Source organism: Monodelphis domestica, chromosome 1 (assembly GCF_027887165.1).
Source record: "Monodelphis domestica isolate mMonDom1 chromosome 1, mMonDom1.pri, whole genome shotgun sequence".
NCBI lineage: Eukaryota > Metazoa > Chordata > Mammalia > Didelphimorphia > Didelphidae > Monodelphis > Monodelphis domestica.
In genome coordinates, this window is record NC_077227.1 from 169,547,902 (window position 1) to 169,572,366 (window position 24,465).

The following is a 24,465-nucleotide window of genomic DNA, read 5'->3' on the forward strand; positions in this document are numbered from 1 at the left end:
TTGCTTATAAGCTTTTTGATCAAGTAACTTCTGTTGGGAGAGAATTAGTATGATTATAAAACAGCCATTGCTTAAAAATGCACAAATAACTCAGTTCTCAGCCTATGTACTTCTGTCAATTCCAGTATGTCTTTGTATTTCTTTTTCAATAAGGGGGGGAACAAAATCAATTGAGAAACACATATTTGACTAAAGAGTTAAACAGCATAATGATGTTCTTTTTGTACATGTAACCTATATGGAAAAGTTGACAGGAAAATCTGCTAGTTTAATTTTATTAAAGAAAGCTAAGATATTGAAACAAATTGATTTATGTTTGAATTACTAGAATGTTTAAGGATATGCATTTTTAAATGCATAGCAAGTGAGTTAATTTTTACATTAAGTATATTATGCAATTTCATGTTAATTTGTTACAAAGTACTCAAAGGAGCATATAAAGCAATTGTAATATTTGCTTGCATCTACTGCTTTCAAACAGAAACAAATTTTCCAAGGTCATACACCCTTCAATACTATAAACTATGACTAAAGCTTCACTATTACCAACTCAATCTGCTTTCAAAAACTTAAATAAATACCATTTTCATATAGTAGAGTAATATCTCATAATTATTATTCAATCCATTGAGGGTAGTAAATTTTATTAGAACTCTGAATTAAAAACAAGGAAATAAATTCTTTTTTTAAAAATTAAGTTTATTTAATTCAGTAATTAAGAATATTTTCCTTTGGTTACATGATTCATGTTCTTTTCCTCCCTCATACCCCCTCCCATAGCCAATGAGCAGTTCCATTGGGTTTTACATGTCATTGATCAAGACCTATTTCCATATTAATATTTGTATTAGAGTGATCATTTTAGAATCTATATCCCCAATCATATCCCCTTCAAACCATGTGATCAAGCAGTTGTTTTTCTTCTGTGTTTCTACTCTCACAATTATTTCTTTGGATGTGGATAGCATTCTTTCATATAAGTCCCTCAGAATTGTCCTGGATCATTGCATTGCTGCTAGTAGAGAAGTCCATTACATTCAATTGTACCACAGTGTATCAGTCTCTGTGTATAATGTTCTCCTGGTTCTGCTCCTTTCACTCCGCATCAATTCCTGGAGGTCATTCCAGTTCACATGGAATTCCTCCAGTTCATTATTCCTTTGAGCACAATACTATTCCATCACCAACAAATACCACAATTTATTCAGCCATTCCCCAATTGAAGGGCATCCCCTCATTTTCCACTACAAAGAGCACAGTACTAGTCTTTTAAAGAAATCTATTCTTAACCAGGCTCTGCTCTTAAAACTTCCTGTGTGACTTTGGCCAAGGCATTTAATTTCTGATGCTTTGGATTCATCTTCTTTAAAAATGAGGGAGTTGGGCTAGATCATTTCCAAGGTCCCTTTCAGCTTGGAAATCTTATAAATTCTTTTGAATAAATAACTTATAAGACCCTTTCCAATGCTGATTTTTATAATAATGTTTTTTATATTATTAACAGTTGTTTTTTTTGGTACAAGAAACAAATTCAAATTCTTAGTATAGAGTAGAATATACCTTGGAATGTTGTTTCTGCCTTATTTGCTGTATAATAGTAAAGGAATTTGCCTGAAATTGCCTTACCATATGACTTTTTTAGGTTTATAGAGGGGTAAGCTTTAGCACATTTTCAAGGCCTTTAAAAAGTGTTAGGAACAAATTAAATTAATTGTGGTAAGTCCAAAACAGGGCACTTAGCTTACTTAGTTTTTTGTATTGGTAAACTTGTCCCTGGAGCATGTTCTATTTCCTCAAAATTTTTGCTCATTAACTGATTTGCAAATAATGTACTCACTCTCAGCTAAGATCAGAAAAGAATTTTCTTGTGGAAATAGTATTATTTTATGAATTTTTGGGAAATAACTTCCTTTAACATCAATTCCATTTTCTCCTAAAACTGTATCTCCCTGATTTTTTATCTTCATTTGCCACAGGTTATCTAACTTTGATTTTGACTAGAAAATGTCTTTTTTAGTTACAAACATTATAAAGATGTTATTAGTAATGATTAGCATACTTTTTATTAGTGCATAGATTAGTAGTAAAACACTTATAAATTTTTTTTACATTGTAATCATCATAGGTCTAAATGACAGTTCCTTTGTAACAAAACGTCTCTCTACTTCTGAAGTAAACAGTGTTGCTTCAAAGAAACCCAAGTCCAGTGAAGGTATTGCTGGAACCCATCCTTCATCCGCATTTTCTTCAGTAAAGTCATCATCACAGAGTACACTTTCAAAAGGTAAAATGGAATGGACTATGATAGCTATTAAAATAATGGGAAAAAATTGAAAATTTAAAGAAGTGAAAGATTGGCTCAGTTAATATATTTTTTTAAATTGTGTAATTTTAAAAATATTTTATTAGATTTTTGAGACAAAAAAATTTGGAGATTAATACATTTAATGTATTTTAGGTACAATTACTTCAGCTAAAAATGGACCACCTTTCCCTAGAGCCTGTCCAAAGTGTAACATTCATTTTAATCTGTTGGATCCTTTAAAAAATCACATGAAGGTAAACTTTTTATGAGAATATAATTTTGAAATTATCTTCAAATCTCTGAATTTTTGTTAAATCCATTGTTATGTATAGTGAGAATTGATTTCATCCATTTGAACTCTAAATAACTTAATTGACTATTTCAATCATCTGTGGTACGTGATAACATTTGTAATGATGAAGGCATCTGACTCATCAAAGAAATGTAATGATATTCTAAACAGTTTTATTATTGTATATGTTACTGTAATTTTCCAGAATATGAGTTACATTTATAGAAATTCTTTGTTATTAATCAGAATATTCAGTTAAATCAAACACTTCACTATTGGATAATTGCATTCGCTTTTTTCTTTGCTACTTTCTTTGAATTGTAATTTTCTTAGTGTGATATTCACTCTACCGATCCAGACACAGATTAAAACTCTTCATTGGTCTTCTCATGTTGGACAATTCATATTTTCACATAAATCCTCCCTAGAATATCAACCCTATATAAAGAAAGTTTTACTCTTATTGTTTTAGTACCTTAAAGGTCCCTTTCCTACTATTGGTGTTCATTCTCATTTATATGATCAGCCCACCTCTTTTCCTGCATGTATTCAGTAATATTTTTACATTACTTTAATGCCAAGTCATTATTGATACTGCAACTCAAAAAATATTTGTTTTCAATATTTATATCATGAGAAAAGTACTGACGTGATTGTGACTAGGAATGAGAGGTAGCTTTTATATAGAAGTATTATTAGATTGCTAATAACGGCTAAAAATAAATTAAGGATTTATTTAACGGAATAAGATTTTTTGAAATCTCATTTATATTGTAGAATATTCAAAACTGCATTTCTTTTCTAAATTACATATGTCATGCAAATATGTACCCTCATTGTTTTTCAGGGCACAGAAATAATGTCTTTATCTAAAGAGTTAAAACTCCCCTACAATTTTTTGTGTCATTGAATAACAAAATTAGTCTTCATTTTTAGTGAGTTATTATCTCTTGGTGATTTATTTTAAAAGGGTAATTAAGACTTTTGTTTTATTATTTTTCCTTTTAGTATTGTTGTCCAGAAAGAGTAAACAACTTCTTTTGGGGATCTAATAAAACAGAATATTCAAGTGCAACAAGTAAAAATAAAATTGCTGATGCTGATAAAGGAAAATTGATCATGTTAGTTAATGACTTTTATTATGGGAAACATGAAGGAGATAATCTACAAGAACAGAAGACTCACACAACCTTTAAATGCTTCAGTTGCCTGAAAATACTTAAAAATAATATTAGGTATGTGAATCTTTATATAACTATTAGAAAAATAGTAATACTACATGTCCGTAAAATATTTCTAATTAAAATCTTTTTTTGCCAGCATTGTCTTGTGCCATTTTAGACAAGTGGGTTTAACACTTCCTACTAGATAATAAAAGCAGCAACACTTGCCAAAAAGGTTTTGTTCTCATGTTCCTCCACTTTAGGAACTTGACAGTTATCTAGTCCATAGTCTTTTTCCTTTTCAGACATATCATGAAAGGCAAAAATCTGTTTGAATTTGAAGAAAAAAATTATTCTTTTTTCCATTGTTGTCTGTGAATCAATTTATTCTAGTAACATTCACAAGACTTGTAACTGTCTTTGGAACTTATTTCCCTTAATTCCATATTTACTATCTCTTTGGTTTCTCTACATTGGTACTTGATCTTCTTTTTACCCTCAGAATTTGGTAGTGCCTTTGTCATCCAGAGCAATTTCCCTATATAGGTGTGAGAGATTTAAGGATGCCTATTTTAAGAAAATTACATTAGTCCTTTTTACTAGTTCCATTATGAATTTATTTGTAAAAAGAAAAGGATTTTTTTGTTGATTTTATGTAAGAACTTTAGCCAAGTTGCTTTGTTTTTCAGACTAAACTCCCCTGGGGGATAAGAGGTGGAAATCATACTCCTTTCAAAGAGATGGGAAAACTTAAAAGAGTATTCTTAATTTTAGCCTTTTTCCCTCATCTGAACATGAATAGACATATTAAGATTAAAGACTGGTGATGCTAACTGGAAGAACAAAGTTAGTCAAATTGTATCTAGATGATGGTTCTTTGATGTCTGATATTGTCATTTAAAAAAAATTTATTAATTTATTTTTTGATAGGCAATGGAGGTTAAGTGACTTGCCCAGGGTCACACAACTGGGATGTGTGTGAGGCCACCTCCTGTCTCTGGGCCTGGCTCAATCAACTTAGCCACCCATCTGCCCTGTCATTTTTAATTCTATATTTCTAGTCCCTCCCTACAAGATGACTTGCAAAAAGTAGCTTTAGTAGATGTTTGTTGATTAAGTTCAAGTATCAAAGCATAATTAGAATGATTTTCCTAAATATTTACTTATATTCTTATTTTGGAAATTAGTTCTAAGTGGAATCTTGTGATATTTTGATTTGTCATAAGAAGCAAAATGAAAAATATATTTAGTACAACCTCGGTATGGAAGAAAGAGGGACCCTATAAAGAATTGCCTAATTAAATTTTCATTTTGTGTTGTCAAATTCATAAGTTAAAATGGAGTCAAAAGTAACTGGTAGAATTTTTTAAATTTAGGAATAAAAGTAGGACATATGACTTTAAAATTATCAGACTGTAGGTTCTTAATATTTTATATTTCTGCCACTCATTAGAGAGGCAACATTGCTTAGTGACCAGAGGGCCAGTGAGAAAGACTTGGGTTCAAGTATAGCCTCTTACACTTGCTGCCCGTGACCCTGTAGAAATCACTTAAATTCTTTAACTCTCTAGGAGTATAAGTTGAAGAGTTGCCTATCTGTGTTGAGAGGGTTCATTATATCACTGAACTCATAAATTCCTGACTGCTTTGACTTTACTTTCTAAAGAGCTTACATACATAATGTTTGTTTTCCAAAGTTCCAAAGAATTCCAAAATTCTCCAAAGTACCTAGGGATTATTAAGAAGGACTAGATCTGTAATTCCATTAATTTAGGGAACTCTCAGGTGGCGAAACTTCTACCAACATGTTGGTGCCACTTTCTCTCCAGAAGGCTTTAGAGGATTAGATATGGAGAAGTTAAATGAGCATTGAGTTTTTGACCATGAGATTGTTAGAGGTTGGGCTCTTCCTGGTTTCAAGGCTAGCTCTAGTAATTACACTATATTTATGATTACCATTAATATCTCTATTTCTAATATGAGAAAACTAAGGCTCCCAGAAATAAGATTGTATGCCTAGAAGGTGGAGAGCTAGTCCTAGACATTGGGATTTGTGTGTGTATGGTTTTGGTTTTGACTCAGAAAAGTAGCATGGTTATAGACTACTTAGAGATTTTGGCTGTGAAATTCCTTGTGAGTAAATTATTTTACACATTTATATTACGCACCTACTAATAGTAGCCAGGCATTGTGCTAGGCGCTGAAGAGAAGAATACAAAGAACAGAACAATACCCTCCTCAAGGATCTTGTATATTTAAGAATATCGAATATATAAGCTATTGCAAAATGCTATTTCAATGGCTCTTTTGTTATCTCTCCCACTGCATTTGCATTTCTAATGTAAGAAAATAGAAAGGTTTTTTTTCTCTTATTTACTTTTATTAGCCCACTACTTTTTGGGAAGTGTATTTTTTGAAAACCACACACAGTAAATTTGGATAACTTCTAATTCCCAGATAAAGAAAGATCAGTTTAACATTTTGGTGTGCTCAGGTAAATTTCCTGAAATGATTATTATTTCTTTCTCTAAAAATGGCGATATTTTTCAAAAATAGTACAGAGAGTAGTAAGTCTGAGTTAAATTAGTCTTGCTATTCATCTAAGTTTTGGTGCACCATAGGAAAAGTTTTCATTTTTTTATCACTATCATTGAAATTTTTATCAGCTTTCCAAAATAACATTTGTAGAGAATTTTATATTTATCTAAGGAAACATATACTACTTGATTATTAATAGTAATTAGCATTCATAAGTGCTGGGAACATTATACTATACCTTCTTAATAGGCCCTTTGATACAAAAATACATTCAGGGATAAAATTTCTTGGGGATAATTTTAATTCTACTTCATATTTGTGTAATGCTGTATATTTTTATCAGCACTTGCACATACATTGTCATTTGATATCCATACCTATTAGCTGTTCTTCTCAGGCCTTCAGAGTCATATTTCTATTACTGCTAATAGCCATAGCTGGAACTTTGTTTTGAGCTATAGCTCTGAAACCTTATTGTATTATAATTTGGTCCTATTTTTCTCATTTTCTCCTTTTCCATTTTATTAATAAGATACCTTAATAAAAACGAAAAAGTAAACATCAAGTCATCAAAAAGTTGTGACTAATTCAGTTTCTATTGTAGGCCTCACTTGTTTTAGAAGTTAGAAATGTTATAACTAATTGTACACTTTTCTTTTAATGAGTTTTTAAAAAATCCTTTCCATTTTTGTCCATTCCCTTTACTATTGCAAGATTAGTCAATGTATTTTTTTAATAGAACATAGAAAGTGTGAGTAATTGTATTTTACAGGCATTCAAAAAAGAATTTTAAAAAATACTATGCATAAATTTTGTTTTACCTGGACTAAATTTCCCGTTGTGCATTCCTTCCCTTATCCCCTCTCAGAATGCCAGCCCTTATGAACAAAGAATTCTTTTTAAAAAGCAAAAAAAAGTCAGCAAAAGTAATCACTACAACAAAAAGGAAAGAAACAATATATGAAATGTTACACATCCATAGATACCCCCACCTCTGTGGAGGTGGATATAACAGATACTTAATAAGCTCCTGCTTTGTGTCAGGAATTAAGAGATTCAAGTGTAATATATGAAGAATCCCTACTTGGAAGGAGCTCACAGTCTTACAGTGTAGAAAACAATGTAAATGCATAAATAATAAACATATAGAGAAATAACACAAATCCAGAATAAATTTGAGGGAAGAAGTGACTCCTGTTGAGATCAGGAAAATTTTATTTACTTATTTATTCATTCATTCATTTATTTATTTGTTTGTTTATTTTAAACCCTTACCTTTCTTCTTGGAATCAATACTATGTATGTATTGTACTATGTATTGATTCCAAGGCAAAAGTGTGGTAAGGGCTAGGCAATGGAAGTCAAATGACTTGCCTAGGGTCACACAGCTAGTAAGTATCTAAGGCCAGATTTGAACCTGGGACCTTCCATCTCTAGGCCTGGTTCTCAGTCCACTGAACCACCCAGCTGCCCGCAGGGAAACTTTATTTAAAGATTGCTGATTTAGCAGCATCTTAAAAGGAAAGGTGGAATTTTTGGCTAATTAGTCAAGTCCTATTTCATAAATCTCAAAAGTGGATATAGCCCTATTAGCTTTTTATGAAATGTGAATTTTAAAAAGTCAGTTGAGTTTGAAACTAAGCTCCTTTTGACTCATCACTTATTAACTTTATGATCTTGGAAAAGTTTCTTTCCTTCACTAGACCTCATTTTGCTTATTAGTCAGATAAAAGGATTTTACTCCGTAATCGTCAGGGCCCTTAACCTCAACATGGATAATGATCCTGTGACCTTTTAAAAAAATTACTTAGTAAATTCCCTCTTTTGTTTAGTTGTCTGTTTTAGGTTCCTCTTGATTGTGACTTGTTTGGGCTGGCCCATTAAAAGTTAAATTATTCTGCTTGAAAGAATGATACCATGAGCCCTCTTTTTTCTGTCCAGACATGACTTTAGTCTGAGATTTTGTGCCCACCCTTCATGTAGCCTCCAAAACAGTCAGGGCTCTTTTACTCAGCTTTAATTGAGAAAGCTCAGATGCCCATTCCCCTCCCTGGGAGAGCAGGGTCGCAGGAGCTTTGCTTTTTCCTGTCTCCTACTGGTAGGAGGAGTTAAATCCACTGATGTCAACTGTCATGACAACTTGGAGACAGCCAATGGGTAAGAAATTATTTTATATGGCTATATTTTTCTTAAATTCTTTAAAATGAATTGATAATTTATTTACTAATTTCTCTAAATAAAATTGTTATACATTATACACCAATATCAAATTTAGGATAAAACTTATGTTTGCCAAGCACTTTAGGTATTAACTAGACAATGTAAACCTCAGATTTAATGAATACTATACTCCTAACCTCTAACAGGGGTTATGCCATAGAGGTGCAGAAAGAGCAAAATGTTACTGCTTCATTATTGTTTACCATTCAGACTGATAACATCACATAATTCCAGAACAGCTCCCTTTAGGGAGTCATAGAAATAATTGTTGGCAGTTTACATAATCTAAGCATTGTTGCTTTGATTGAATAGTCTTAGTTTCAAATGTAGCCCCAAAAAAGCCTTCAATAAACTATTTTAGTAGTTATTGCCATTTATATCTAGGATCTGTCTGGCAAGGAAGGTCATAGTTCTTTTTCTTAAGAAGCCTTTTAGGGGGAGCTGATCCAGCAAAATATAAAACTGAAAAATGGGTGATGCTCACAGGGGGCACAGTTTGTAAGTTCAAATGAAGAGTTCATGTTAACATTAAACCAATATCATTAAATAAAACAAAAGGTACTTTTAATTGCAGGAAATAAAATTGCTATCATATGCACTTAGAAACAGAAACATAAGTCAACATACTTTGTCTTTTAAGTAACTGATATATATTGCATACTTTCAGGCCCCTCAGAATGTTTGTTCTTATAGCTGATAGTGATTAGTATGGTTTCCTTCCTTTCAATTTTTTATCTTTTAAATTATATGCAGTATTTTACTTATAGTAAATAAGGTTACTGTTTTTCCGTTCTCTTTTCTTCCTTCTCCATATAATTAAAACTTTTTAAAGCTTATCTTAAAAATATCAAGTAAAACTTTGAAGGCAGCATTTTTAATACCAGATTAGTCAAATAATGAACAAATTAATTGATTAAAAAATTTTAATGGAAAAAATAAACTGGTGCTTATGAAAATATACCTAAACCATTAAATTATGAGATATAAAATCAATACCACTTTAATTTTTTTAAAAAGCATACTGAGATTTAAATAATAAGCAAGTACATTTTTAGGAAGTATCCTTACACATTAATACATTAATATGTGAGGAGTGTTTTTTTTTTTTTAACTACAATCTTGCACCTATTGACAATCACTTGTAGGTTTATGAACCACATGAAACACCATTTGGAACTTGAGAAACAGAGCAGTGAAAGCTGGGAAAACCACACGACTTGCCAACATTGCTATCGTCAATTTCCCACACCTTTCCAGCTGCAATGTCACATTGAAAGTACACATACCCCCCATGAATTTTCTAGTAAGTTACATTTTCATTTAAGCACTGTATGTCTTTTGGTTTGATATTCTGAAATGGGGAGGCAAAATGAAGCAAGAGCCATTTTAGAAAAATTAGAATATATAACAATTGAATTTCAAGGCATAATTAGTTTTTGACAGCTTTTCATTCTGAATTATCTATGAGAAAGGGAGTCTAGTTTTAGTAAATTTCATGAAGTGGGAGTTCCCTGGCCAAGGCTAGTATGTGTGTCTGTGTCTATGTTTGTGTGTGAGCCTAAACAAATTGCATTGAAGCAACTAAAAAGTAAACCCAGGTTTCATAATTTATAGATATTTTTAGGTTAATTTTTAAAATGTCATTTGTGCTTATTAGAGAAATAGTATGAATAAGTAATGCATATAATTTTTTAAAATGTGAGTAATATAATATCCTGAATGCTTTTTCTCTCTTTTAGCTATTTGTAAAATCTGTGAGTTATCATTTGAAACAGAGCAAGTTCTTTTACAACATATGAAGGACAATCATAAACCTGGTGAAATGCCATATTTTTGTCAGGTAACATGAAAATTGTGTTTAAAATTTATGTATTTATTTTTTTTTTTATTTTTATTTGGTCATTTCCAAACATTATTCATTGGAAACAAAGATCATTTTCTTTTCTTCCCTCCCCCCCTCCCTCCACCTCTCCCACAGCCGACATGCAATTCCACTGGTATCACATGTGTTCTTGATTCAAACCCATTTCCATGTTGTTGGTATTTGCATTAGATTGTTCATTTAGTATCTCTCCTCAGTCATATCCCCTCCACCCCTGTAGTCAAACAGTTGCTTTTCATCGGTGTATTTACTCCCATAGTTTATCCTCTGCTTGTGGATAGTGTTTTTTAGATCCCTGCAGATTGTTCAGGGACATTGCATTGAGACTAATGGAGAAGTCCATTACCTTCAATTGTACCACAATGTATCAGTCTCTGTGTACAGTGTTTTCCTGGTTCTGCTCCTTTCGCTCTGCATCACTTCCTGGAGGTTGTTCCAGTCTCCATGGAATTCCTCCACTTTATTATTCCTTTTAGCACAATAGTATTCCATCACTAACATATACCAGAATTTGTTCAGCCATTCCCCAATTGAAGGGCATCCCCTCATTTTCCAATTTTTGGCCACCACAAAGAATGCTGCTATGAATATTCTTGTACAAGTCTTTTTCCTTATTATCTCTTTGGGGTACAAGCCCAGTAGTGCTATGGCTGGATCAAAGGGCAGACAGTCTTTTATCGCCCTTTGGGCATAGTTCCAAATTGCCCTCCAGAATGGTTGGATTAATTCACAGTTTATGATTCACAGTAATGATTAATTTCTCAGTTTATAAAATTTAGCTGCTTTAGGAAAAATGTCATTTATTAGTGGTTGGGTTTATTGGTAGAGAGATATGGCATTGAATATATGATATCATTGGCATAGATCCTTGTGCAGAGTAGGTTCTTAAAACTTCCTGATTGAGAAATAGTAAATGGTAACTGTCATAGTATGTCTAAATCAAATGTTAGCATCACCTCAAAACTCAAGGCATTTTCTAGGATAAAGTGATAAGAGAAGTTGCCTCATTACATACCTAGAATATAGCTTTTAATTAGAGGGAAATACTCTACATAAGAGTGAAATTATAAGTTTTTCCCTTAAAGTCAAAAGAAACTGAAAATAGGAAAATATGAGTTTGTGGATGATCAGTGTACAAGTACTAAGTGTAGCTGAAAAAAATTTTTTTTCAGTTCACAACTCATCCTGTCTCTTGGTATCACTCTTAAAAATAGAAAATGGGATTTTGTCAACTAGCCAGTCTCATTTTAATGCTATTTTATTTATAAGGTGATTACCAATTTTTGATAGCTTGATTTTTAACTATTTCATATCTAAATGTTCATGCTAATATAGTATTCTTTATTTCTAGGTGTGTAATTATAGATCATCATCATTTTCTGATGTGGAAACACATTTTAGAACTTCCCATGAAAATACTAAGAATTTGCTTTGTCCATTTTGCCTCAAAGTTATTAAACTTGCTACACCATACATGCATCATTATATGAAACATCAGGTAAGTCAATAAACATTCTTGTTTATTCGTTGTATTGTGACTAAATTAAAGTGCTCAGGAATTGAAGCTTTGTCTAAATAATGAATTACAGGTAAAACTCTCAGTTAATATGGCTAGTTAAAATCCCAACTACCTTGCACTTTACCTTCTAGTTATAATGCTATTAAATGTTAAAATTTTCCAGGTTTGAATGGGAGAGTGAGTCTTCAGGCAGGGTCTTTATGTGTATTAGGTGTTTGGAGAAAAGGAGGCAGGGATATGGAGATTAATTTAAAGAGGAAATAGGGTAAGCCCAAATAAACAATGGAAAAATCATATGCTTTCATGCTGACTCCAGTGTTCTAAGAAAAAGAATTTGGAACTATAAATAAAATAAAACTGAATTAAATAAAAAAAAATAAAGAGGAAATGGGAGAGAGAGAATTCATAAAACAACAATAATTTGTTCTCCCTTTTCCAATTTCCTGTCTGTCCTTTCCCTCCTTCCCCCCATTACAAAAAATGCTGTGGCACTAGGAGCCTGGAAAACTCTCCTGAAATTAGTGACCAAAGGGATAAAAATGCTACCCCTCTTTTGGGGGTCAGACTGAATAAGTCTCAACACATTGTCTACCATCTCATTCCATTTCCTGCTGATCCAACAGAATTTCTCTGAAGACCTACCCATTTCTTCCTTTCTCCACCCATCTCTCTCTTTCTCCCTACCCCTCCCTACCCTTTCATTTTGTTGGTCCTTATTATGGAGAGGGGAGTAGGTAGAAAATAACAATTTAGGTTTGTTCAGGCTAAGAATTCCTTCAGCACTGATCTGTCAAGTATCAGAAATGTTGGGATTTAGGGAGGTTAGTGAACTTTTGAGAATACTGTGTGTGGCATACTAAAAAAAAAGAAAAATTAAACACTAGTAAGTTTCATAATCTATAGCTGATCACCATGGACTAAGTAGAAAGCCATCCAACCTTTTGTGTGTTGTCTAACCAAGTGAGAGAGAAGGAAATCAATTAAAGCCCTGGAGAATAGAAGCAATTTGCGATTCATATAATTGGTGTCCAGGAGAGAGGACACTTTATTCCTAATGAAGGAGAGGTATCAATGGTGGTAAAGTCTTCTTAAAATAAAAGCAATGTGGCACTGAGGAGAGAGCATTGGATTTAGCATCAGAGGACCTAGGTTCTAATCATGAAATGGGGAATGCTAGCTTAGAAAAAATTATCTTAATTATTTTCTATTAAATCTAAACATTTAAGTATTTTCAATGAATCTCTTAGCTTTTGAATATGTAGACTTCTGAAATAAAGGATTTCTACAGGTGAATGAGTGGGTGTATTGAGAGAAGACATTCCTTGGTTAGGGAATGTAGTGCACAAAACAAATGAGAATTTGTTATATATTAAAATCAATAGTTTATTTTGGTTCGAGTAAAACTTTTAAAGCTAAGGTTCTTAACCTAGGTTTCTTTGAACTTCTTTTTACTTACTTCCTTTTCTTAAATTTTCATAATATTTCAATATTTCTTTCCTTTGTGAAACCAATGTGTTTCATTTTATGCAATTCGAAACCTTCTGAAAACAGATCCATAGACTTCAATAGATTGCACAAGGGGAGGGACACACACACACACACACACACACACACACACACACACACACACCCCTCCCCCTTAAAACATCTGGTATAAAGGTAGATAGTAATGAGACACAAAGCTAGGCAATAGGGAGACTTTAAACATAAGCATGGCATAATTTATGCAATAAAGATTTAATTTGGTAGCTTTGTGGAGGATAAATAGAAGTAGGGGCATAAGATTTATTAAGAGATTATTTTAATAGCTCAGGTATAAATTAAATATCTAGAATGGAACAGAATGTTTATGGGATCATAGGTATCAGAGATGGAAGGTGCTTCTGGAACATGGTCTGGTACAATGTCCTCATTTTACAAATAAAAAGGAGTCACAGAGAGGTTGTAGTGATTTCTTTTTTAGGATTATAGAACTAGTAAGTTGTGGGCAGGATTCAAACCTAGGATTTCTGGCTCTAAATCTTGTGGGGGGGGTTTCAACATAGCTATAGTGGTATCAATAGGAGCATCAAAAAAAAAAATTAACCCTTACTTTCTCTCTCATTAACAATTCACAGTAAGGATTAGGCAAACAAGGTTAAATGACATGCCCAGAGTCACACAGTTAGCATGTCTGTGGTTATATCTGAACCCAGGTGTTCCTGAATCCATTCCTGGTGCTCTATCTAATACTGTGCCAGCTTAGCTGCACTGAACCTTAAAAGTCTTAATAAATAATTGAATGTGGAAGTAGAGAAGCAAGGGTAAAAGGTAAACTGGGGGAGACAAACAATGACTATATTTTTGATAAATAAAATTAGTTTGATTTAGATGTGTTTAAATAAGAGAATAAAGAAATTGAGTACTAGATAACAACTTTTGAAAATTTGAAATTTGCATAAATGTATTGCATTCAAAAAAACTATTTTATTATGCTATGACCTAGGAATATGTAAATTCTACCATTAATGCTTTTTTTATTTTATTGACATGTAAAATTAGATAAAGTTATAAACATTGTTTAGTTTTTTTTACACAAAAAATATTGCATTTTTGCTGATGGATGTTACATATTAAAGAACTATTTTAAACCCATTTAGTAAGTATTTATTTTGCTTTCATAATTTTTCTCTACTACCAAAATTTAATACACACTTTCAGTATCCTTAATCCATATAATAGTATTATAAATTAGAGTACTAAATTTAGGTTGTCAAACTTCTACAATTCTTTGATACTATTAATAAGGACTTATAAAGAGAGAATGTGTATTTATGAACTATTAAGATTTTTAAATTCTATTCACACAATCTTGAAAGTAAATCATTTAGAGCATTTTCCAGTGATGAGTGTATTCTGATTATAGTTTTTGTGTTGTTTGTTTGTTTGTTTTACCCTCTAAAAAATAGAAAAAAGGAATATATCGCTGTACAAAGTGCCGACTTCAGTTTTTGACTTGCAAAGAGAAAATGGATCATAAGACTCAACATCGAACATTTAAAAAACCCAAACAATTGGAAGGATTGCCTCCTGGAACAAAAGTAAATTTTAAATAAAATATAAGCTCTTTTAAGAGTATGTAAGCTTCTTGAGAGCAAGGAATTGTTTGATATTTATCTTTGTTATCAACCCATGCTTTGTGAGATTTTTATACAAATTAATATATTATGAAGGTCATCATGGTAGAATGAGTTAAAAGTTCAGAAATACAGGAAATCCTAGCTTCATACCCTGTTAACTGACATATACTTACTGTGATCCTTTTCACCTCTTTGACCTCTAACACTAACTTCTCAGTGTGACAGTAAATTCTCCATTACATTTAGATGCAAGCAGATATGTGCATTTCTATATTGGTATGGAGTTGTCTTACCAATAAAAATTAATAAAAAATAAATTACCAATAAAAAATCACAGATATTTTCAAATCCTCACATGCATTAGGAGTGTTCTTTTTTTTTTTTAAACCCTTACCTTCCACCTTAAAATCAATGGTATATATTAGTTCCAAGGCAGAAGAGTGGTAAGGGCTCAGTAATTGGGATTAAGTGACTTGCCTAGGGTCACACGGCTACGAAGTATTTCAATATTAGTAGTGTTCTTGATGAGAGTGTTAGAAGGGAAATAATCAAGCTTTCATGAATGACATATTTGGCTACATCCTTTTATAATAATTTTCTGAAATATATAGGGACTATACAACTCATTATGCTGACTTATTAAAGAAAACAAAACATCATTTTAAAGGCCTTTTGCAACAAACTATTTTCCATGTACTTGTCAATATTATACAAACTTCCATAAAAGATATAAAAACAGTAATTACTTTCTCCAACCCCATGATCATTAATATAAAAATCCCTGTTTTTTTCCTTATTCTTTATATCTTGAATCTGCCTACAAATTAATATCTATTCATATATTTTAAAAACTAGAGTAAAATTAAATTGATATTAAAACAGTATGAATATGTATAGTACAAGTAGAAGATCTGTTTTCTGTTTTTCATTTACTGGGATTGATATTTTCAACCTGCTGGATATTCATTTGCTTTCAAATATTAAGAATTATTATGTTAATATTGATAATAGCACTTTAAAATTTCAAAGCACTTAAGTAGTCTTTATTTTTCTAGGTTACTATCCGAGCTTCAGTTGGACCTCTTCAGGCAGGAGCATCAACTGCACCTTCTATTAGTGCAAGCACTTCTACTCTTCAGCTATCTCCTCCACGGACTAAAAATACAACTGCAAAAAGTACTACTGCAAAAACCACCACTGCAAAAAGTACCACTGCAAAAAACAGTACAAGAACTACTGCAACAAAATCTAAATCCAAACCGAAAACATCTCATGGGCAAAAGAAGCCAGGAACAGGCTCTGGGGGCACAAAGAGAAACAAAGTTAATACAGCATTGAGGAATTTAAGGTAACATCTTTTAATATGTTGTCTCCAAAAATGTTTTGATCTTACATACGAAAATTTAATTCTCTGTTTCTTTTTCAAATTCACCCTGTTTTAATAGACCTCTCTAGGACACTGCCTGACCGCTTTATTTGGCATGAAGAACAAGCAGATAATAAAAAGGTGCTCCTTTTACTGCTGTGCACTACTGGAATTATTCTGTTTAATCTATAATTTCCATATTTTAGTACTAAACTTACCCTGCTTGATTCTCAACTGGTTAATCTTATTGCCTCTCTGCTTATTTCACACACACACACACACACACACACACACACACACACACACACACACACACACACACACACGAAGCCTTAACTGATATTGCAAGTCCAGGTGACATGTTCACTCTTACTTTTCAATTTTATACTCATTAGATTTTTTTGTAGTTTTACTGGATCCTTATACCAAAGCATATCACTATAATAGAAGTCTTTGGTCTCTGTGTAAAAAATGTTGATTTGAGTATTTTGGATTAAAGAATTAAAATATTTATATGAGTTCCCCTACTGTTTTAGTTTTAAAATGTTATTTTGATTTTTGTTGTTGTTGTTGTTGTTTTATGTTCCCATAAGGTTTCGTCGGGGAGTTCACAAGTGCATTGAGTGTTATTCGGAAATAAAAGATTTTGCAAACCATTTTCCTACATATGTCCACTGTAGTTTATGCAGATACAACACTAGCTGTAGTAAAGCCTATGTAAATCACATGATGAGGTAAGATGAGTTGATATTTGTAAATTGTTAGTTTAACACTGAAATGAGTAGGTTTATTTTCTGAAATTAGTTAATGTTCATTGTTCCTTATATGGTAAATACCATATTACCTGTTATTTGAGAAACTTATAATCACTATAGTATCTCTCAATATAACCATTCAGCTGAGAATTGACTATTAAGAGCAGTCAGGTTAGAAGAAGCTAGCATAAGGTCAAAAATTGTTATTTTTTTGTTCTCTTGGGTTTTGTTTGGAGAAAATGGACTCTTAGAGGAGTTATAGTAGTGACTCTAATGTGATGATGTTGACTCCTTTGCTTTGAATAAATTATCCAGTCATTTTTGGAAGACAGGTCAGCTATTCTAACAGTGCTACTAGCACTTAAAATACTTGTGAAATTCACTTTTGGATCCTTTATTTTTCTCAGCATAGTCAGTTGGCCAAGTTTCATCCTTTAGGGTAGATTTGTTTCAGGGGAACAGCTTGAATTAGTGCAAGTCTAGTGGTACAGTTGGGTTATCAACTTTGGATATATTGGTTTTGACCAAAAATGAATAATGGCCATGTATTTTCATGTGGCTCATGAACTTGACTTTATACCAGCTCTTTCTTGTTGTCATTACTTAACTGAAATCTAATATATTCTTTCACTTTCCTGACTGACAAGCATCTACTTCAGAGTCCTTCTTTCTACCTTGTCTCTGCTGTTTACTTTAGGACTTCTAGCATGTCAGAGTTATGCCTTTGCAGATTATTTGACCTCTACTTTTAATGACTTTCATCTGGATTTCATCTATCTGCAGGGTTTTATCTTAGATCTCATTATCATACTAAATGGTGTCACATTTAAGAGAATTTGAATTCTTACCTGACTTTTCACTACACTGCCTTTTTTCTTTTTCTGTATTACCTTCATTATTTCAGCTTCTTTTTTTCCTCCTTGTTTATCAGACATCTTTACTTGCAGTGTGCCTATCTTGGATGGAAGTTTTATCAATGGTGTCACATTAACATTTATGAATTCATCTTTTGTCTTTTTCTCCTACTTACCATGCCCCTTCCTTAACAGTAAGAGAAGAACAAAACCTGTCTATTTTCTCCATTTCTCGTATGACCTGCTGAACATTTCTAGAAAGTCGCAAAGCTAAGCTTATTGACTTTATTGGCAATTGCTACATCATGGTATGGTAGAAAGTGTACTGGATCTGGAGCCAGAGGTTCTAGGCTCCAATCTTGACCATGTCACTACTTCCTATAAGACACTGAACAAATCTTTTTCTATCTCTTATAAGTTTTCTCAAGCATATAGCTTAGGGAGTTGAATTAGATGACCTCTAAGGTCCTTTCTAGTTCTAGATACATGATCCTTAGCTGGGTCCTTGAGGGAAAGAAGGGAAATAATCACTTCTTTAGTGCCCAATATCTGCTAAGTGTGAAACACCTTTAAGAAAATTTAATTTCATCCTTACAACTAATCCTGCAAGGTAGATGCTAATATTATCCCTATTTTTCTGATGAGGTAACTGAGGCATGAAAAGATTAGAGTTGCCCCTGTTTACACAGCTAGTGTCTTTTTTTTTTAACCTTAGTAACAATTCTTAAGATAGAAAGGCAAGGAGGAGGCAACCAGGGTTAATTGATTTGCCCAGGGTCACACAGTTAAGAAGTATCTGAAGCCAGATTTGAATTTCGGTTCTTCTCAATACAGGTATGGCATTCTCTATTCACTGTGCCATCTTGCTTCCCCATGTTAAGGAAGGATCCTAACTCAGATCACATACTGCCATTGTACCATCCTCTGTTTCCATGTAATTGAGACATTAGGGATGGTTTTTGCCCTCAAAAAAGACTTGGACAGAACTAATCTATCTAGAACAATTAAGTACTGAGTCATGTGGTAGTTGGTATATAGGTTATAGTTTTTCAAAAAAACAAGAAACTAGTTTGACAGTTAGAGTATTTGGGAAAACTTTGTGGAAGAGGTAATACCTAAAAAAGGTACATTTATATTATCTCTTTTTTTATCCTTAAGATAATCTGAGATGGATAGTGTAAGTATTATTACCTCCCTTTTGCAGATAAGGAAACAGAGGTGAATTGGCTTCTCCAAAGTTATCCTAGGAGATCAACCTAGGTTTTCTAATATCAATGGTGCTCTTTTTACTGTACATACAAGGTAGGATGTAAGCCAGACTTGGAAGGATAAGGAATCATTAGATAAGTGGTTGGAAAGAGAGAGAATGGTCCAGATGGGAAGAATAGCCAAGGCAAATTCATGGAGCACTGACATGTCCATGAAACATCTATGTGGCAGTGAGGTGACTTACTAGGGCAGCAAGTACATTCAATGTCTCATATTTGAAAAGTCTTAAAGGATAGGCAGAGGAGGACCACAAATTATGAGAAACTCAAATTATTAAAAAGTCTAAAGAAAATAATCGGCCTACCAAAAACCAGCACTAAGCTATATATTACTCTTCCTCTCAGCAAAGAATTATTTTGAGGCAATTGAGTGATGTGTCAATTATGTTTCATCATTATAGATATTTATTTACTAGTATAGTTTGGTCTCTTACACATTTGTAATTGAAGCAGTTTCATCTAATACATATAGTTGGTGATTGGCTGATCTTAGTTATTATTGTTGACTTCTCGAACCTTGTATCTTGAAATGTTTGCTGTGTAGTGAAAATACTTCCCCTGTGAGTGAAAGGATCTCAGTAATTGATTTCTTGCAGATGTTATAAAACCACTTAGGGAGGAGAAAATGGGGAAAAATTGACTAGAAAGAAAAACTTAAAAAAAACAAACAAACCCAACAACAACTGTACCTCCAAAAAGGGGAAGGTTAATTTGATTTTACTAGAAGATTTAGATTACAATTATACTATCCAAATACTGCTTTGGAGTATGAATAAATTAGGTCATATATTTGTTTTTACTTATTTTTCTTTTATGTTGAGATTGGATAAATACAACAATTTCTGTATTTCTTAGACATAGCAGTATTTATTATTTATATTCTTCTGACTATGACCTCTAGTTAAAAGAGTTCCAAATCTACACTTCTGATCTTGATCTTTTTCCTGAGCCCCAGGCTTGCATATCTTTTGTGCTACTAGGCTTTTTACAATTGACATTCCTTCCACACCTCAAATTCAGCTCTGTCTAAAACTAAATTCAGTATTTCCCCCACTTTTCACTGGTTAGTATTTTTGTTATACATCGGTGCTGCCAATCTACCTTTCATCAAAGCTTGAAACGTTGGAATTATATTTTGGCTCCTCCTTGTTTCCTGATATTTGTGAGCAAGCATTCTTTCACATTAATTTTTTTCATTTCTTTTTCTACTACAAGTATATTATTTGGGTACACATTACTTTCTTTTTTCTTTTCTTTTCTTTTTTTTAATCCTTACCTTCTGCCTTAGAATCAGTACTGTATTCTAAGGCAGAAGAATTGTAAGGACTAGACAATGGGGGTTAAACGTGACTTGCCCAGGGTCACACAGCTAGGAAATGTCTGAGGTCAGATTTAAACCTATGACTAACCGTCTCTAGGCCTGGCTCTCAATCCACTGAGCCACCCAGCTGCCCTACCATATTACTTTCTTATTGTACTATTGCAAAACTGCTGATTTCCTTGTTTCTTGTGTTTTATAAATAATTCTACCTGCTGCACTCCAAATAATCTTAAAAGTATTATTCTGGTCCTATGGTTCTTATGTTTCAAAATTGTCAGTGATTCCTTATTGTCTTGCAGTATTCCTTACGTAACAAATGCCTGAATTACCTTTCTGCTTAGTCCCAGTCAGCTCCTATTTCTCCATCCTCAACTTTGCTTCTTAGAGTCCCTAGTTTCCTTCAACATTTAGCTCAAGCATCTTCTGTGTGAAGCTCTTCCCAGTCCTTCCCAGTTGTTAATGCCTTCTTCTCTAATTTTACTTTATCTTATTTATGTAAGTTTTGTGTGTATATATAGTAGGGCTTCTGTATCGGCAAGGGATGCATTCCAAGACCTACCATGGATGGCTGATACCTGGATATAAATGAACACCTGCTGACAACATATATAATGTGATTTTCTTGTACATATAATCATATATAATAAAGCTTAATTGATGAGCACAGAGTACAATGCTCTTACCAACATTAAATACAGTAATAATAAAGCACGTTGTACATTATTATTCAGTACTCTACTCCCGAGGTGTATGGGTTTTCAAGGAGGACTAGCATCTCTGGTCTAAAGGTTTGCTGAGCCTCTTTCAGGGTTGGTCACCCACCTTTGATGTCCTTCTGGCACTTGATTCTCATCTATTGCTCCAAGAAACTGTCTTGGCAGATGGACTAAAACAGGTTGAGGTTGACCAATGGGATACAAACTTAGCAGTGAGTTAGGGGGATGTCTGTTCTAAGCATGAAGTCTTCCCCCAGTTGAATGGGAAATGAGAACAGTTTGGCCAGGCATTGAAAGCAGTGAAGCAGGCAACGAGATGCGTCTAGAGGTTGTTCAGACATTGAAGATGCCATGATCATCTACTGCATCTAGCACCATTACCAGTTACCCTGACTTGTGTTGATACTGGACTCTGATGAGTCTGGAAGAGAGAGAGAGAGATTGATGACTTTGTGCAACTCAGCCTTATTAAAAATAAAATTCATGTTCAGTTAAGACATCATCCAGTGATGTCATTGGTCCTCTTTGAAAATGAAGGGAAACAACAATTCTGTATATTTCTCTCTCTCAAAAGGAGATGAAACACACACTCAGCTGGTGGACTTCATCATGTTAACAGCCCATACTCACTTCGTGAGCAGTTTGAAATTCATGAACTATTTGGTTTGGGTTTTTATTTTCTAGAATTTGCCAATTTTTCCATGGTTACCTATGGGTAATTGAATCAGTAGATATGGGAGTCCCTGCTATGCTGAATTATATACAACAGAATCATAGATTTAGAGGTGGACATCTCCTTAAAGATCCCTCATTTTGCAGATAAGTAAACTGAGGTTCAGAAATTAAGATTTATGTAAGTTCAGCCACAGAACTAGTAAATGGGAAAACTGGGATTTAAATCCAGATCTCCAAATTCAACACACTTCTTACCATAGTGTACTGCCTCCCATGAAGTTTCCACAACTGGAATATAATTTTCTTGAGTGTAGTGATTGTTTTGCTTTATGTTACATAACATATTGAGTGATTACTTTTGTCTTTGTATCTCTAGTGTGTAGTATATAGTACCTCAGCGGAGACTTAAGAAATGCTTGATTGCTTTTTGTTATTGGAAAAAGATCTGTTTTTCATAGATGAAAGAGTCAGTTATCAGTTCATTAAGATCTTTCTGTGTTTCAGGCACTATGCACTGGACATACAAAAAAATAAAACCATCCTTATCAAGGTATTATCATGCTATTGTGGGAAATAACAGGTACATTAAATATATCCAAAATAAATTCAAGGTAAATACTTCAGTGGAAGAACACTAGTAGTGTCTTTAATCTGAAAACTTGTCCTCAAACAGTGTTTTGAAGGACAATAGGGGTCTGAGAAGTTAGGTAAAAATGAGGTTCATTCTGGTATGGCAGATAGTCAGTACCATATTTTGAGGATAGAGATCTTATAGAGTTTTCCTTTCCTTTAGTTTGTTTTATTTTGTAAAATTTTAAAAATGTTGTTATCTAATTCAGTTTGTTATGGTATGTGATGTGAGAAGCAACCCCTGTGCCCCCTCCTTCCCTTTACATATTCAACCATCCAGTTTTCTTTTCATTTTTTATTGAGTAGTGATTTTGTTCCTGTTTTTGAGTATAGACTAGTTAAATACTAATTGTTGATGTTTTAATTTTAACTATTATTTTTAAATTTTGAACTTAAACACCAAAAAGTGCATACCATACATAAAGCAGGACACAAAAAAGTGGATTTAGATGAAACCATGAATGTCCATATTGCACCACTTGTGTGTGTGTTTTTTTTAATAAATTCTACTTTTCAAAACTTGTCTGTGCTTCCTTCTGAATGAACTTCATTCTGTTTTTTTGTGTGGATTCTTAAAAAATGTTTCATTTGTCCCTTTCTCGGCATTAATAATCCATGAGTCCCTTTCTTCTCCCCTTCCCTGACTGAGAGAAAATGGGGGGGGGGGGAGAGCTAATAAGCATCGCCAAGGAAAATATACAATGGCCACATCCAAAAATGTTCCTCTCTGCCTATGTCCATCACCTGTTAGGAAGTGGATGTTAGGCTTTGTTTCATTTCCTCTGGTAACATGGTTTTTGATTTCTTGATCAGCTTTTTAATTCTTTCAAAGTAATTTTCCTTTACCATGTTGTCTTTGTATAAATTATTTTCATGATTTTGCTTGCTTCATCCTGTTTCAATTCTTGCCTACCCAGGATTCTCTTGAAATTGTTTCATATTATTACTTTAAAGCACAATGTTCCACAATTTGTTCTCCCATTCCTCAGTTGTTTAAGAGGCAATCTAAAGCACTCCTTTGGATTGTATAGCTCCTTTCTTTGCCCCTAATCCTGTTATGTCTCCCCTTCAGATCAGGAAGTTTGTTTTGCTTGTGCTTATTCCTTAAAGATATTACCCTTCCTCTTAAATTTCTCCATCCTCTCATTTTTGTGTGTTTGTCAGTTTGTGTGTTGTTAGCAATACAGCAATATAAAGTTTTTTCCATTTGCTCAAATATTTTAACTTTCTATATTTCTTTTGGCTATTGGGCTTGTATTTCCATTCTTTAATTTAAATTTAATCTTTTTCATCAAAAATGTTTAACAGTCCTCTTTTATGAAAGGTCTATTTTTTTCCCTCGTAGGATTAAGATTTTCAGGGTGAATTATTCTACATCTTTTCACCTTATGGAATATTTAACTTTGGGATTGCCTCTTTTTTAATAGAAGCTGCTGACAGTTCTGTGACCTTTACTGTCATTTTTTAGTGCTTTAACTGCTTTCTGGATATATTATACTATTTTTTTTTTGATGTGGAAGTTCTGAATTTTGAATATGACATTTTGGGGACTTCTCTTTTTGAGGTTTCTCTTTCTCAGGGTACCCCTTCACAGTTGTAGCCCCAGTATATGGAGCCCTTCAGACTATTTCTCATCTCTGATTACGTTGGAACTTGGTGTATTCACTTCTTAACATTTTTTCATCGTGTTTGGATATCTGTATGACTTTTTTGTGTAATTGTAGTGTAGAAGTCCCTTAATATAGTTTATTATTGGATTCCTTGGTTACTATTTGGTTTGGTTCCTACATTAGAGTTTTGATGGGCATCCTGCCTCCCATTCAGGTGGCCATCTTGGTAAGA

General features: G+C 33.1%; 1 protein-coding gene across 40 annotated transcripts in view; it reads left to right on the plus strand.

Moving 5' to 3' along the window:
- The window catches only part of ZNF280D (zinc finger protein 280D), a 119,022-nt gene that overhangs the window by 41,432 nt on the left and 53,125 nt on the right, over positions 1–24,465 (plus strand). For 29 of the 40 annotated variants that reach the window (XR_008914744.1, XR_008914752.1, XR_008914751.1 and 26 more), the window contains 9 exons: positions 2,126–2,284; positions 2,459–2,559; positions 3,606–3,832; positions 9,664–9,821; positions 10,258–10,358; positions 11,752–11,898; positions 14,868–14,999; positions 16,094–16,386; positions 16,998–17,138. Coding sequence is in view for 37 of the 40 variants with exons in the window: in XM_056809605.1 (XP_056665583.1) it covers positions 2,126–2,284; positions 2,459–2,559; positions 3,606–3,832; positions 9,664–9,821; positions 10,258–10,358; positions 11,752–11,898; positions 14,868–14,999; positions 16,094–16,386; positions 16,998–17,138 (1,459 nt within the window). In the remaining 3 variants the exon portion in view is untranslated. Of the gene's footprint in view, positions 1–2,125; positions 2,285–2,458; positions 2,560–3,605; positions 3,833–9,663; positions 9,822–10,257; positions 10,359–11,751; positions 11,899–14,867; positions 15,000–16,093; positions 16,387–16,483; positions 23,143–24,465 lie in introns of those variants that run through there. The other 11 variants (XM_056809693.1, XM_056809703.1, XM_056809738.1 and 8 more) reach the window with 3 other exon arrangements.